General features: G+C 44.0%; 1 protein-coding gene across 2 annotated transcripts in view; it reads right to left on the reverse strand.

Annotated features, from left to right (window-relative positions):
• Positions 1-2,108: 2,108 nt before the first annotated feature.
• The window catches only part of OFD1 (OFD1 centriole and centriolar satellite protein), a 67,682-nt gene continuing 54,795 nt past the window's right edge, over positions 2,109-14,995 (reverse strand). Inside the window, exons 19-22 of one of the 2 annotated variants that reach the window (XM_056556256.1) lie at positions 12,095-12,214; positions 9,610-9,743; positions 7,349-7,465; positions 2,109-2,504 (exon numbers count right to left, since the gene is read on the reverse strand). In XM_056556256.1, coding sequence (XP_056412231.1) covers positions 2,445-2,504; positions 7,349-7,465; positions 9,610-9,743; positions 12,095-12,214 — 431 coding nt within the window. In that variant the 3' untranslated portion in view covers positions 2,109-2,444. The remainder of the gene's footprint in view (positions 2,505-7,348; positions 7,466-9,609; positions 9,744-12,094; positions 12,215-14,995) is intronic. The other variant, XM_056556255.1, reaches the window with a different exon arrangement.

A 14,995-nucleotide genomic window follows, 5' to 3' on the forward strand; every position in this document is an offset into this window, starting at 1 on the left:
GGGAGCGCATCCGCAGCGTATTTCATGGTGCAGATGCCCTGCCAGCAGTTAGAGCGCGACAGCAGAGTTCTGTGTCCGCTTGTGACTGCCAGCAGGAAATCTGCAGCTACAAGCTGACACACACACACACACCTTTCTCTGCTGTCACTATGTGACTGCCGTCAGCGCATCCGCAGCATAAAATACGCTGCGGATTTTGCTCCTGTGTGACCCTGCCCTGAAAGGATATTTTCATGTATGTGAAATCCCATACTCTAGGACCACATTCACATGAACAGAAACAAGTGTGGCCCAAACTATGGAGAACTATCAGAAATCTATTCCTCAGCATTTCTCTCTAAATTGTGTCCTTATGGATCAAATATGAGCATAATTACAAAAAAATAGAGAGAGCTGAGCAGATTGATACAGAGCTTTGTTGGGGACAAATCATTATAACTTTTATTGATCATTGTGGACTAAAGAGTCCAATGATTGACGACTTTTCATATGTCTGTGCTTACAGATCTAGCTGTTAAAGGGGTACTCCAGTGGAAAACTTTTTTTTTTTTTATCAAATGGTGCCAGAAAGTTGAACAGATTTGTAAACTACTTCTATTAAAAATTCTTAATCCTTCCAGTCCTTATCAGCTGCTGTATGCTCCACAGGAAGTTCTTTTCATGCTGAATTTCTTTTCTGTCTGACCACAGTGCTCTCTGCTGACATCTCTGTCTGTCTCAGGAACTGTCCAGAGTAGGAGCAAATCCCCATAGCAAACCTCTCCTGCTCTGGACAGTTCCTAACATGGACAGAGGTGTCAGCAGAGTAATGTGGTCAGACAGAAGAGAAATTAAAAAAGAAAAAGACTTCCACTGTTGTATACAGCAGCTGATAAGTACTAAAAAGAATTATGATTTTTTTTTAAAAAGTAATTTACAAATCTGTTCAACTTTCTGGCACCAGTTGATTTAAAAAAAAAAAAAAATGTTTTCCCACCGGAGTATCCCTTTAACTCACTGCTTACTTATCTCCTGAGTCTAAGAGGAACAGAGTGACACAAGACCTATAGGGCATTGAATTCAATGGGTGTCTTTAGAATTGGCATAGCACTATAATAAGGTCAAAGGTTATGTACACACAGAAAAAAACTGCATTAAAAAATGCAGTTATCTCCTATTAAATGAGATTTTTTTAAAAATGCAGTTAAACAAAAAACTGCGAAAAAAGTGACATTTTTAGAGTAATTCCACTTGGAAATTCACATTGAAATCAACAGAAGCTTGAAAAAAAAAAATCACATAATGCACAGCACATTTCACACTGATTATGAGGTGTTTTATCAGAGTGATTTTTGACATTGTGCACAGAAGGGGCCCCCAGGTAGTCATCCTTAAACTCCTTTTTCCAGGTATCAGGAAACTCTGCTGCTCTCAGCTCTATATTGCTGTGCCATAAGAGACTTTTCCCTGCATCCCCATAGCAGCAGTCTCCAGCAGAGGCCCAGCATAATGTAATTCTATGGCAGTGTCTCGCTTCTGCCATAAGAGACTTTTCCCTGCATCCCCATAGCAGCCGTCTCCAGCAGAGACCCAGCATAATGTAATTCTATGGCAGTGTCTCGCTTCTGCCATAAGAGACTTTTCCCTGCATCCCCATAGCAGCCGTCTCCAGCAGAGGCCCAGCATAATGTAATTCTATGGCAGTGTCTCGCTTCTGCCATAAGAGACTTTTCCCTGCATCCCCATAGCAGCCGTCTCCAGCAGAGGCCCAGCATAATGTAATTCTATGGCAGTGTCTCGCTTCTGCCATAAGAGACTTTTCCCTGCATCCCCATAGCAGCCGTCTCCAGCAGAGGCCCAGCATAATGTAATTCTATGGCAGTGTCTCGCTTCTGCCATAAGAGACTTTTCCCTGCATCCCCATAGCAGCCGTCTCCAGCAGAGACCCAGCATAATGTAATTCTATGGCAGTGTCTCGCTTCTGCCATAAGAGACTTTTCCCTGCATCCCCATAGCAGCCGTCTCCAGCAGAGGCCCAGCATAATGTAATTCTATGGCAGTGTCTCGCTTCTGCCATAAGAGACTCTTCCCTGCATCCCCATAGCAGCCGTCTCCAGCAGCGACCCAGCATAATGTAATTCTATGGCAGTGTCTCGCTTCTGCCATAAGAGACTTTTCCCTGCATCCCCATAGCAGCCGTCTCCAGCAGAGACCCAGCATAATGTAATTCTATGGCAGTGTCTCGCTGCTGCAGACGGGTCCTACAGGGACGCAGCGGGACGCTTTGTCTCATAGTGCAGCGCGAGATACAGCTGAAAGCAGCAGGCAATTTCTTGGGGGACAACATGGGGGTGCATCTTAGCTGAAGGGTTAAAAGAAACCATAAACATGGCAGTCACTGAGCCAGTTATGTGCACTAGTGATAACATGGAAGCCTCTCACAGGGCTCGTTTTTTCAGTATTACTTACCTATCATTAGAAAGTTTTTCCTCCACAGACACATCTTCAAAGATTTCTTTAGTACCCTAAAAGAAATGCTAAAATATTAAAATTCACAGACAGCAGTGCTTAAAATAAACAAACCTTCTTCATACACAATCCCCGCTTTCTAGAGAGGACACAAGTTCATATATTCACTATACAAACACCAGATTGTATCTGTATTGCTCAGTCTGACATTCAGATCTCCATGGAAGAGGAAGTCATTGCAATCCAATGTATACAGCAAGTCTGCAGGGGTAAGTGGTACATATCTGGAGATGTATTTAAGAGCAAAACTACACTCTACTGGCATGTACAGATACAAATCCACAATGACTTCAGGAAGGTTAGCAGCATTCAGAATGGCTTCAGAAAAATGTCACAATGTGACCGAAAACATCGTACCAATTTGTGGGTCACCATCTGTGCAGGTTCAGGTGCTGAGACCCTAACTGAAATGAAACCTAGAATGTGTCGGCAGAAAAGAGCCATTTGGCCCATCTAGTCTGCCCAATAATCTGACTAGTCCTTGTCCCTACCTTATACCTATCTTTATCTTATACACTGCACAAAAAAATAAAATAAAGGGAACACTTAAACAACACAATGTAACTCCAAGTCAATCACACTTCTGTGCAATCACACTGTCCACTCAGGAAGCAACACTGAGTGACAATCAATTTCACATGCTGTTGTGCAAATAGAACAGACAACAGGTGGAAATTATAGGTAATTAGCAAGACACTCCCAATAAAGGAGTGGTTCTGCAGGTGGTGACCAGACCACTTCTCAGTTCCAATGCTTCCTGGCTGATGTTTTGGTCACTTTTGAATGCTGGTGGTGCGTTCACTCTAGTGGTAGAATAAGACGGAGTCTACAACCCACACAAGTGGCTCAGGTAGTGCAGCTCATACAGGATGGCACGTCAATGCGAGCTGTAGCAAGAAGGTTGGCTGGGTCTGTCAGCGTAGTGTCCAGAACATGGAGACACTACCAGGAGACAGGCCAATACATCAGGAGACGTGGACGTAGGAGGGAAACAACCCAGCAGCAGGACCGCTACCTCCGCCTTTGTGCAAGGAGGAGCACTGCCAGAGCCCTGCAAAATGACCTCCAGCAGGCCACAAATGTGCATGTGTCCACTCAAACGGCCAGAAACAGACTCCATGTGGGTGGGATGTGGGCCTGCTTACAGCCCAACACTGTGCAGGACATTTGGCATTTGCCAGAGAACACCAAGATTGGCAAATTTGCCACTGGTGCCCTGTGCTCTTCACATATGAAAGCACATGTGACAATGAGCACATGTGAGAGAGTCTGGAGACACCGTGGAGAATGTTCTGCTGCCTGCAACATCCTCCAGCATGAGCTGTTTGGTGGTGGGTCAGTAGTGGTGTGGGGTGGCATTTGTTTGGGGAGCCGCACAGCCCTCGATGTGCTTGCCAGAGGTAGCCTGACTGCCATTAGGTACAGAGATGAGATCCTCAGACCCCTTGTGAGACGATATGCTGGTGCGGTTGGACCTGGGTTCCTCCTAATGCAAAACAATGCTAGACCTCATGTGGCTGGAATGTGTCAGCAGTTCCTGCAAGAGGAAGGCATTGATGCTATGGACTGGCCCGCCCGTTCCCCAGACCTGAATCCGATTGAGCACATCTGGGACATCATAGTTACATAGTTAGTACGGTTGAAAAAAGACATACGTCCATCAAGTTCAACCAGGGAATTGAAGGGTAGGGGTGTGGCGCAATATTGGGGAAGGGATGGGATTTTATATTTCTTCATAAGCATTAATGTTATTTTGTTCCAGGAATGTATCTAACCCTGTTTTAAAGCTGTTAAATTTTCCTGCTGTGACCAGTTCCTGAGGTAGACTGTTCCATAAGTTCACAGTTCTTATGGTAAAGAAGGCATGTCTCGCTTCATCCACCAACACCACAGACTGGCCCGGAGTTGGCGGATGCTTTAGTCCAGGTCTGGGAGGACATCCCTCAGGAGACCATCCCCCACCTCATCAGGAGCATGCCCAGGCATTGTAGGGAGGTCATACGGACACATGGAGGCCACACACACTACTGAGCCTCATTTTGACTTGTTTTAAGGACATTACATCAAAGTTGGATCAGCCTGTAGTGTGGTTTTCCACTTTGATTTTGAGTGTGACTCCATATCCAGACCTCCATGGGTTGAGAAATTTGATTTCCATTGATAATTTGTGTGTGATTTTGTTGTCAGCACATTCAACTATGTAAAGACAAAAGTATTTCATAGGATTAGTTCATTCTTTCAGATCTAGGATGTGTTATCTTAGTGTTCCCGTTTTTTTGAGCAGTGTATGAAGGATAGCCTTATGCTTATCCCATGCATGCTTAAACTCCTTCACCGTATGTGCAGCGACCACTTCGCAGAAAGGCTATTTCATGCACTACATTCCACTACTCTCTCAGTAAAAAATACTTTGCCTTTCTTATTGAAAACTATGTCCTCTTGTAGTAGTTTTTCTTCTTTTAAATATGCTCTCCTCTTTTATTGTGTTGATTCCCTTTATGTATTTAAAAGTCTCTATCATATCCCCTCAGTCTCTTCTTTCGACCAAGCTATACATGTTAAGGTCCTTTAACCTTTCCTGATAGGTTTCATCCTTCAACCAATGTACTAGTAGTTTAGTAGCTCTTCTCTGAACTCTCAATATATCTATATCCTTCTAGAGATACATTCTCCAGTACTGAGCACAATACTCCAAGTGAGGTCTCATCAGTTCTCTGAACAGCGGCATGAGCACTTCTCTCTTTCTACTGCTAATGCCCCTTTATACCCAAGCATTCTGCTAGCATTTCCTACTCCTCTATGACATTATGTGCCCCTCCCCCTTTCTTGCTTCTATGTCTTTCTTATATAAATAGTACCCTTAATGACTTTGGACGTAAATGTACATCCTAGTGCGTTGGTACTTAACGCACCAGGATGTACATTTATGTCCTATACATGACACGAGCACCGGATCACTGCTCGCATCATGCACGGGGGTTGGGGGGGGTCGCAACTGCTATCAGCCAGGGACCCACCGGTAATGGCGGACAAGAGTGATCGCGCTGATGTTAGCCATTAACCCCTCAGATGCCGTGATCAATGCTGATCACGACATCTGCGGCACTTTGAACGGATCACCTGCGGCGCTGCAGCTGGGATCTGATCACCCAAGATGGCGGGCGGAGGTTTCCTCACCTGTGACCCGCCGTCATCCTGGTGTCTTGTGCTCTGGTCTGCAATCGAGAAGACCAGAGCAGTAGATAGCCGATAATACTGATCAGTGCTATGCCTTATGCATATCCCTGAACAGTATTAGCAATCAAGTGATTGCTATAAATAGTCCCCTATGGAGACTATATAAGTGTAATGAAAAGTTAAAAAAAATCAATAAAAAAAGTGAATAAGCCCCAATAAAACATAAAAATTACCTCCCCCCCCCAAAAAAAAGGGTAAAAAAAAAAAAATTTACATGTGGTATCGACACGTGCTTAAAGGGGTAGTCCAGTGGTGAAAAACGTATCCCCTATCCTAAGGATAGGGGATAAGTTTGAGATCGCAGGGGGTCCGACCGCTGGGGCCCCCTGCGATCTCTCTGTACGGGGCCCCGGCTCTCCGCCGAGATAGCGGGTGTCGACCCCCGCACGAAGCGGCGGCCGACACGCCCCCTCAATACATCTCTATGGCAGAGCCGGAGATTGCCGAAGGCAGCGCTTCGGCTCTGCCATAGAGTTGTATTGAGGGGGCGTGTCGGCCGCCGCCTCGTGCGGAGGTCGACACGCCCCCTTCCCGCCGGCTGTCGGGGCTCCAACGGTCGGACGGTCCCAACGGTCGGACCCCCCGCGATCTGCAACTTATCCCCTATCCTTAGGATAGGGGATAAGTTGCTCACCACTGAATCACCACTGGACTACTCCTTTAAATGTCCGAACTATGAAAATATAATGCTAATGATCCCGTACGGTGAATGGTGTAAACATAAATACATTTTAAAAAAGGCAGAAATTGCTGCATTTTTGTTACATCACATCCCAGAAAAATGTAATAAAAAGTGATCAAAAAGTCACATATAAGCAAAAGTGGTACCAATAAAAACAGATGATGGGGCAAAAAATTTGCCCTCATACAGCCCCGTATACCAAAAAATGAGAACGCTATAGAGAGTCATAATAGGGCGACCTAAAACATACAAATTTTGTTTAAAAAAAGTTTGAGGATTTTTTTTAAGTGGTACAATAATAGTAAAACGTTTACACGTGTATCATTTTTATTGTATTGACCCACAGTATATATAGAACATGCCATTGTTATTGTAAAGTGCACTGCGTAAAAACTAAACCCTACATAAGTTGCAAAAATTGCGGGTTTCTTTTTAATTTCCCCACAAAATAAATTATTTTTGGTTTCACTGTGCATTTTATGGTAAAATAAAAGGTGTCATTACAATGTACAATTGGTCACGCCAAAAAAATTAAGTTATGGAATTTACAAGGTGAGGAGGAAAAAACGAAAAGGCAAAAATGAAGCTGACTGAGTCCTTAAGACCCAATTGGGCTTAGTTCTTAAGGGGTTAAGAGTATCCATAAGTGCTCAACTCAGCATTGTGTCCCTTCATTTCTGATGAGAGAATGGTGTGTGGGCTCATAGAAAGTCTACAGAGCAGTGGTCTCCAAAACTGTGGACTTCCAGCTGTTGCAAAAGTTGGAGTTTTGCAACAGCTGGCGGTCCACAGTTTTGGAGACCACTGCTATAGAGTGTGGACACCACTTGTCCCTTCATTTTATCAACTATTCTTGGGCCTCAGCATCCAGACCTGCACTGGTCAAACTTCTGATACGATAGCCTTTAAATGACAACTTACCTTATCAGACTGATCCTCATTTCTGTTCTGAAGGAGCAACTGCATGTACCTGTCCAAGGGATTTACTTCTTGGTTACTATCCTTTACGCTTTCCTCTTGAACCTTTTCTGCAGAAGCCTTAATACAGAAAATAAAGATGTTAAAAGGGTACTCCGGTGGAAAACATTTTTTAATTAACTGGTGCTAGAAAGGAATACAGATTTGTAAATTACTTCTATTAAAAAGATCTTAATCCTTCCAGTACTTATCAGCTGTTGTATGCTCCAGAAGTTGTAAAGTTCTTTCCAGTCTGACCAGGAGAGATTTGCTATGGGGATTTGCTCCAGCTCTGGACAGTTCTTGACATGGACACAGGTGTCAGCAGAGAGCACTGTGGTCAGACTGGAAAGAACTCTACAACTTCCTCTGGAGCATACAGCAGCTGATAAGTACTGGAGGGATTAAGATTTTTAAATAGAAGTACAAATCTGTATAACTTTGTAGCACCGGTTGATACTGAACCTACTATATATGTTCAAACAATATAGAAATTACTATATTTATGTCAACTGTCCACACAAAGTAAAAAACAAAGAAAAACAGATCAGTACTGTGCTCCAGGTGCATTAATATGTACCTGGGTGTAAAAGTATATTTTGGGTCATGATCAGGTATTATATTCACAAAAGAGAGGAAAAAGCAACACTTGACAATCTTTGGATGAGTGGTTCCTTATTCTGCAATCCTCATATAAAACATTAGTGCGACAGGACTATCTGCAACGTGAAAGAAGGCAACAGCTGTTTCACGTGTAAACTATCGCATTGTCAAGCAAAGCTATCAGACCTGTTGTCCAGCATATTCGCGTAGCCTAGTCATGCTATGGAATGTCGCTAAGGCAATGTCTATCAATTGGACTGAAACCTCTAAAAATGGGTGGTTTTGAGCCTCACCTCCAGACTTCTAATACTACTGCCAATAAATGGACAAAAGATAACTATGGAATTAGACCTGCAATTCATGTGTTTTAATGTAATGTATATTGAACACCACCTATAGTTACTGTTTAAATGGGAAGAAGATATTGCAATATTGCTATGTCCACAAATGACATTTCCACATAGTGTCTTATCTAATTAGGTCTTTTTAGAATCATTAGGTAGGAGACTACTTTTGCTAAATATATATCTTTTAGACTTTTCCTAAGTCTCAAACCTTTCTGTACTTATCAGCTGCTCTATGTCCTGGAGGAAATTGTGTAGTGTTTCCAGTCAGACACAGTGCTCTCTGCTGCCACCTTTGTTTGGTCAGGAACTGTCCAGAGCAGGAGAAGTTTCCTATGGGGATTTGCTATTGTTTTGGACAGAGAGCACCCAGTCTGACTGAAAAGACTACATGATTTCCTCAGGGGAATAAGTACTGGAAGGCTTCAGATTTTCAAATAGTAGTAATTTACAAATCTGTATAACTTTCTGTCACTAGTTTATGTGAGAAAATGTTTCTTCTTTACCCCTTTAAAAGTTTCCGCGTTGCAACCTCTCTCTCAGGGTAGGGCCTCTCTCTATTAGAGGAATAGGTAGCTTCCAGGCAATCTCATTGCCACCTATCTCCAGCTGGGACAGAGAATCATACATGTTAAATTCCAACTTTCCAATCCGTCTCCCCAACAGCAAAGTCCCATAGACTTCCATTGAGGGGGCGGGGTGTGATGTCATGAGGGGGTGGGGCTATGATGTCACAAGCTCCCGCTGCAGACTCCAACGTTCGGAACAGTTTGTTCCAAACTCTGAGCAGTGGAGTACCCCTTTCAGGAATCCAGCAGAGAAAAAAACAATGAGATGCATGTATATGCACAGTAGTAGCCCAAACAGTGGAAATGGTGTTCTATATTCCATCCCATTTCATGCATAGGGCTGTGGCGTGAGGCCTAACCCCCCGTGATCAGCTGTAGACATGTTTCACACTGTCACTTATTCGCATGGAATAATAAATGGCGTCCATACAATTGTAATACAAGGCCGCATTCAGTCTGCCGCAGTGGGGGTTGTTCTCTGCAGTTCTGTGATATGGCCTGTGGGCTTCTGGAGGGGCAGGGGGACTCTGTGATGTCTAGATGTGGAAGTAGGACTTCAGAAAGTATTATTTAAGATAAATGCTGAAAAGACCGCCATCAAAGGTTATTGACATGGAATACTACGTGATGTGACAACTTTCCCATGTTATCCACAGCCATGAAATGTACCTGTCAGGACTATCACTATCACTATAGACAATGACATTACCTGCGCCTGATCATCTGCTTTCTCTTGTACTTCGGAGCTGTCCTGAATGGATTCTTCCTTCTGTTCCTGGGGGTATGTCACCTTGCTCCTGTCCAAGTCTTTGTTAGAATTTTCACTTCTCTCTCTACTGCCGACTAAAAAGAAGGTTTATACTGTAGCATATGGTATGCGTGACAGCTCTGCCCACCCAGACTATGCAGCCGGTACATACTGTATGTGCAAGGGGATTATTATTAACTCTTCCAAAGATTTTCACTTCACACCCAATATGTCTTTGTGCAAAATCTATGGGAGGGGGGGGGGAATCATCAAAACCTGTGCAGAGGAGCAGTGGTGCAGTTGCCCATAGCAACCAGTTTGCTTCTATTACTTTTAAAAAAGACCTCTGAAAAATGAAAGCAGCAATTTGATTGGTTGTTAGGAGCAACTGCACCATTTTTCCTTTTATACTTTAACCAGTATAAAAGGAAAAATGGTGCAGTTGCTCCTAACAACCAATCAGATTGCTGCTTTCATTTTTCAGAGGTCTTTTTTTAAAAGTAATAGAAGCAAACTCCGGCCCTGAAACATCTTATCCCCTATCCAAAGGATAAGATGTCTCACCACGGGGTCCCGCCGCTGGGAATCCCCGCAATCTTGTGTTTGCCACCCACCTGTTTGCGCTGCATGCTGCGGTGCCAGCTCACAAACTGCCGGGTGGCGACCACGGGGCTGGAGTATCGTGACGTCACCCCCCGCTATGCAAGTCTATGGGAGGGGGCGTGACGGCAGTCACGCCCCCTCCCATAGACTTTCATAGCGGGGGCGGGGGATGACGTCACACGGGGCCGGAGTCTTGACGTCACCATACTTCGTACCCGCTGTCTCCACCCGGCAGTTTGTGAGCTGGCACCGCAGCATGCAGCTGAAACAGGTGGGTGGCAAACACAAGATTGCGGGGATCCCCAGTGGCGGGACCTTCCGCGGTGAGACATCTTTTCCCCTATCCTTTGGATAGGGGATAAGATTTTTCAGGGCCGGAGTACCCCTTTAAGATAAATCTCCACATCTATCAGTGCAAATACAAATATTTCTACCGCCCACCATTGTAGGAAAACTTTGAATGGGAGATTGATATTCCGATTATTATTATGTGACAGGATGGGTTTTCCCTGAGAAATATTCTTGTTTCTCCTGAACACGAGCGGCACCCACCATTAATATCAAAGCCCTATTGAAATGACAAATATGATAATATCATTCAGCCAATGATTGTAGACAATTGTGTTGTCAATGGTGAGCAACAAAGCCAGAACCTCATGTCTGATTCAACATGGACACATTTTTATGTAATAAAGAATCTGGCGTAATGAAGTAGAAGCCATTTCTTTACTGCCTAATAAGATATCAACCTGAATTTGCCTCGGCAGTTGCATAGCAACAGTCTTCATTTATTGGGTGACAATGCAGATCTGCAGTTTTTATAAGCCGCTTGTAGATCATATATAGTTATACAGTCATGAATCTCTCCCTGCGGACAGACTCCATATTATTATACTGCCCCAGTCCTACCTGCCACCACCACTATGGAAACTCAACCGGAATATTTAGTCGGATAGCTTTCATCTGTCTTTAGTAGTGACCATTGCAGAACACCCAGAGTCTTAGCTTTCCTTTATAACGTATCTCTTATCATCCAAGGCCATATCTCAATGTAAATACATATTTTGTGTTCTTCATTATTTTGGATCACTATCACTTTACCACTGAATATTAGGATTTTTAACCGTTTAATTAAAGATTACATTTTACATGCCATTTCCTCACTTTGGTATAAAGGTTTTTGTGTCATTTGGAAAAACATTTGCCATGTCAAAAGTATAAAACAGCGGTGGTTTGAGTGTCAGGCCTTCACCGACCAAGAGAATGAGTCGGGAGGAGTTCTCTCGCTGTTCTGTGTCACGTGATTGAATGTAAGTCTATGGAGCGCATTGTACTGCGTCTCTACCTCTATTGCATTGTATTGCCTAAATCTACTCTAACTTTCAAGTGGTGCTGGATATCCTACTCGCCCTCATCATGGTCACAGTAGTCAAGGGTACAGAGATTGCACAAGCATCTAAGGCTCCCAAACCCCTGAGGGTATGAAATTGGGGAGAGAGACGCTATTAGTGCTAAATGCACATAGGATTTATGTAGTTAGGTATAAGAATGGGATTGTAATACAATTGAGAGATCAGAACCCAGTTCAGCACTTTCCATCCATATCAAAAACAAACTAAAAACTCAGAATTATTATTAAATAGAGGGTATAGGTTCTATTCACAGTCACTCTCACTGTATGAGATCATTTATGTGTAATAGAGATATATATATATATATATATATATATATATATATATATATATATCTCAGAAATACATGAGGAGCAAGTTCGTCATCTCTAAGAAAAACAATAATTCTACATAAAAGCTGATTGTAATAATGGGAAGACCATTTAACTTACACAAGTCAAGCACTGAATGAGCTGCCCCTGGCACATCTGCAGTGACACCAATGTCATGGACAGAGTCCCCAGATGGATGAGACAAGTCACTTTCAAGCTGCTCTGGTATGTCCTCTTGGTCTGCGGGAAAGAGGGTGGAGGGGGAGTTTAACAATGATTCTATTATCTTGTGGTGCTGGGCCTGGCAAAACTGTCTGGGAATCACTGAGTTCACACACTATGTAGCATTAGGCTCTATTCTATTAAGGCAGAAAAAAAAGTTTCTTTTAACCTCTTAATTAGCAGTGCTGTCACCGCGCTACCACAGCGTAGTGGAGAAACAAAGCCGCTAAAAGAATAGTAGGTGAACAATGGGAAGCAGGGAATAGGTCTGTCTATTCAACATACACTTTGTTTTATGCCTTAGGTCGCTTTCACACTATAAAGTTCTTCTGTTTAAAAGAGCCGATAAAATGTTCCGTTATGAAAACCCTTTAACCCCTTAAGGACTCAGCCCATTTTGGCCTTAAGGACTCAGACAATTTAATTTTTACGTTTTCATTTTTTCCTCCTCGCCTTCTAAAAATCATAACTCTTTTATATTTTCATCCACAGACTAGTATGAGGGCTTGTTTTTTGCGCGACCAGTTGTCCTTTGTAATGACATCACTCATTATATCATAAAATGTATGGCGCAACCAAAAAACACTATTTTTGTGGGGAAATTAAAACGAAAAACGCAATTTTGCTAATTTTGGAAGGTTTCGTTTTCACGCCGTACAATTTATGGTAAAAATGACGTGTGTTCTTTATTCTGAGGGTCAATACGATTAAAATGATACCCATTATTATATACTTTTATATTATTGTTGCGCTTAAAAAAAATCACAAACTTTTTAACCAAATTAGTACGTTTATAATCCCTTTATTTTGATGACCTATAACTTTTTTATTTTTCCATATACCGTATATACTCGAGTATAAGCCGACCCGAGTATAAGCCGAGACCCCTAATTTCAACCCAAAATCCCAGGAAAAGTTATTGACTCGAGTATAAGCCTAGGGTGGGAAATACATCATCCCCCCCCTGTCATCATCCAGACCCGTCATTAACATCCTCATCATCATCCCCTTGTCATCATCCCACACATCCCCCCTTCATCATCCCCTTGTCATCCCACACATCCCCCCTTCATCATCCCCTTATCATCCCACACATCCCCCCTTCATCATCCCCTTATCATCCCACACATCCCCCCTTCATCATCCCCTTATCATCCCACACATCCCCCTTCATCATCCCCTTATCATCCCGCACATCCCCCCTTCATCATCCCCTTATCATCCCGCACATCCCCCCTTCATCATCCCCTTGTCATCATTCGCCCTCAGTGGTCTTCAACCTGCGGACCTCCAGAGGTTTCAAAACTACAACTCCCAGCAAGCCCGGGCAGCCATCGGCTGTCCGGGCTTGCTGGGAGTTGTAGTTTTGAAACCTCTGGAGGTCCGCAGGTTGAAGACCACTGCGGCCTTCGACATCATCCAGACCCCTCTCACCCCCCTTTAGTTCTGAGTACTCACCTCCGCTCGGCGCTGGTCCGGTCCTGCAGGGCTGTCCGGAGAGGAGGTGGTCCGGGCTGCTATCTTCACCGGGGGCGCCTCTTCTCGGCGCTTCTGGCCCGGAATAGAGGAGTTGCCTTGACAACGACGCAGAAGTACGTTGGCAATGAACGCACCTCTGCGTCGTTGTCAAGGCAACGTGACTATTCTGAGGCCGGGCCCGAAGCGCTTAGAAGAGGCCTCCCCGGTGAAGATAGCAGCCCGGAACCACTATCCCACCGGACCACCTCCTCACCGGACAGCCCTGCAGCACCGGACCAGCGCCGAGCGGAGGTGAGTAGTCAGAACTAAAGGGGGGTGAGAGGGGGCTGGATGATGTCGAAGGCCGCAGTGGTCTTCAACCTGCGGACCTCCGGAGGTTTCAAAACTACAACTCCCAGCAAGCCCGGACAGCCGATGGCTGGCCGGGCTTGCTGGGAGTTGTAGTTTTGAAACCTCTGGAGGTCCGCAGGTTGAAGACCACTGCGGGTGGGGGAGTTCACTCGAGTATAAGCCGAGGGGGGTGTTTTCAGCACGAAAAATCGTGCTGAAAAACTCGGCTTATACTCGAGTATATACGGTAAGCTGCGGTATTGGGGGCTCATTTTTTGCGCCATGATCTGTACTTTTTTTTGATACCACATTTGCATATAAAAAACTTTTAATACATTTTTTATAATTTTTTTTTTAATAAAATGTATTAAAAAAGTAGGAATTTTGGACTTTTAAATTTTTTTTCCGTTCACGCCGTTCACCGTACGGGATCATTAACATTTTATTTTAATAGTTCGGACATTTACGCATGCGGCGATACCAAATATGTCTATAAAAAATGTTTTTTACGCTTTTTGGGGGTAAAATAGGAAAAAACGGACGTTTTACTTTTTTATTGGGGGAGGGGATATTTCACTTTTTTTTTACTTTTACTTTTACATTTTTTAACATTTTTTTTTACACTTGAATAGTCCCCATAGGGGACTATTCATAGCAATACCATGATTGCTAATACTGATCTGTTCTATGTATAGGACATAGAACAGATCAGTATTATCGGTCATCTCCTGCTCTGGTCTGCTCGATCACAGACCAGAGCAGGAGACGCCGGGAGACGCACGGAGGAAGGAGAGGGGACCTCCGTGCGGCGTTATGAATGATCGGATCCCCGCAGCAGCGCTGCGTGCGATCCGATCGTTCATTTTAATCGCGAACTGCCGCAGATGCCGGGATCTGTATTGATCCCGGCACCTGAGGGGTTAATGGCGGACGCCCGCGAGATCGCGGGCGTCGGCCATTGCCGGCGGGTCCCTGGCTGCGATCAGCAGC

Source organism: Hyla sarda, chromosome 2 (genome assembly GCF_029499605.1).
Source record: "Hyla sarda isolate aHylSar1 chromosome 2, aHylSar1.hap1, whole genome shotgun sequence".
Classification (NCBI taxonomy): domain Eukaryota; kingdom Metazoa; phylum Chordata; class Amphibia; order Anura; family Hylidae; genus Hyla; species Hyla sarda.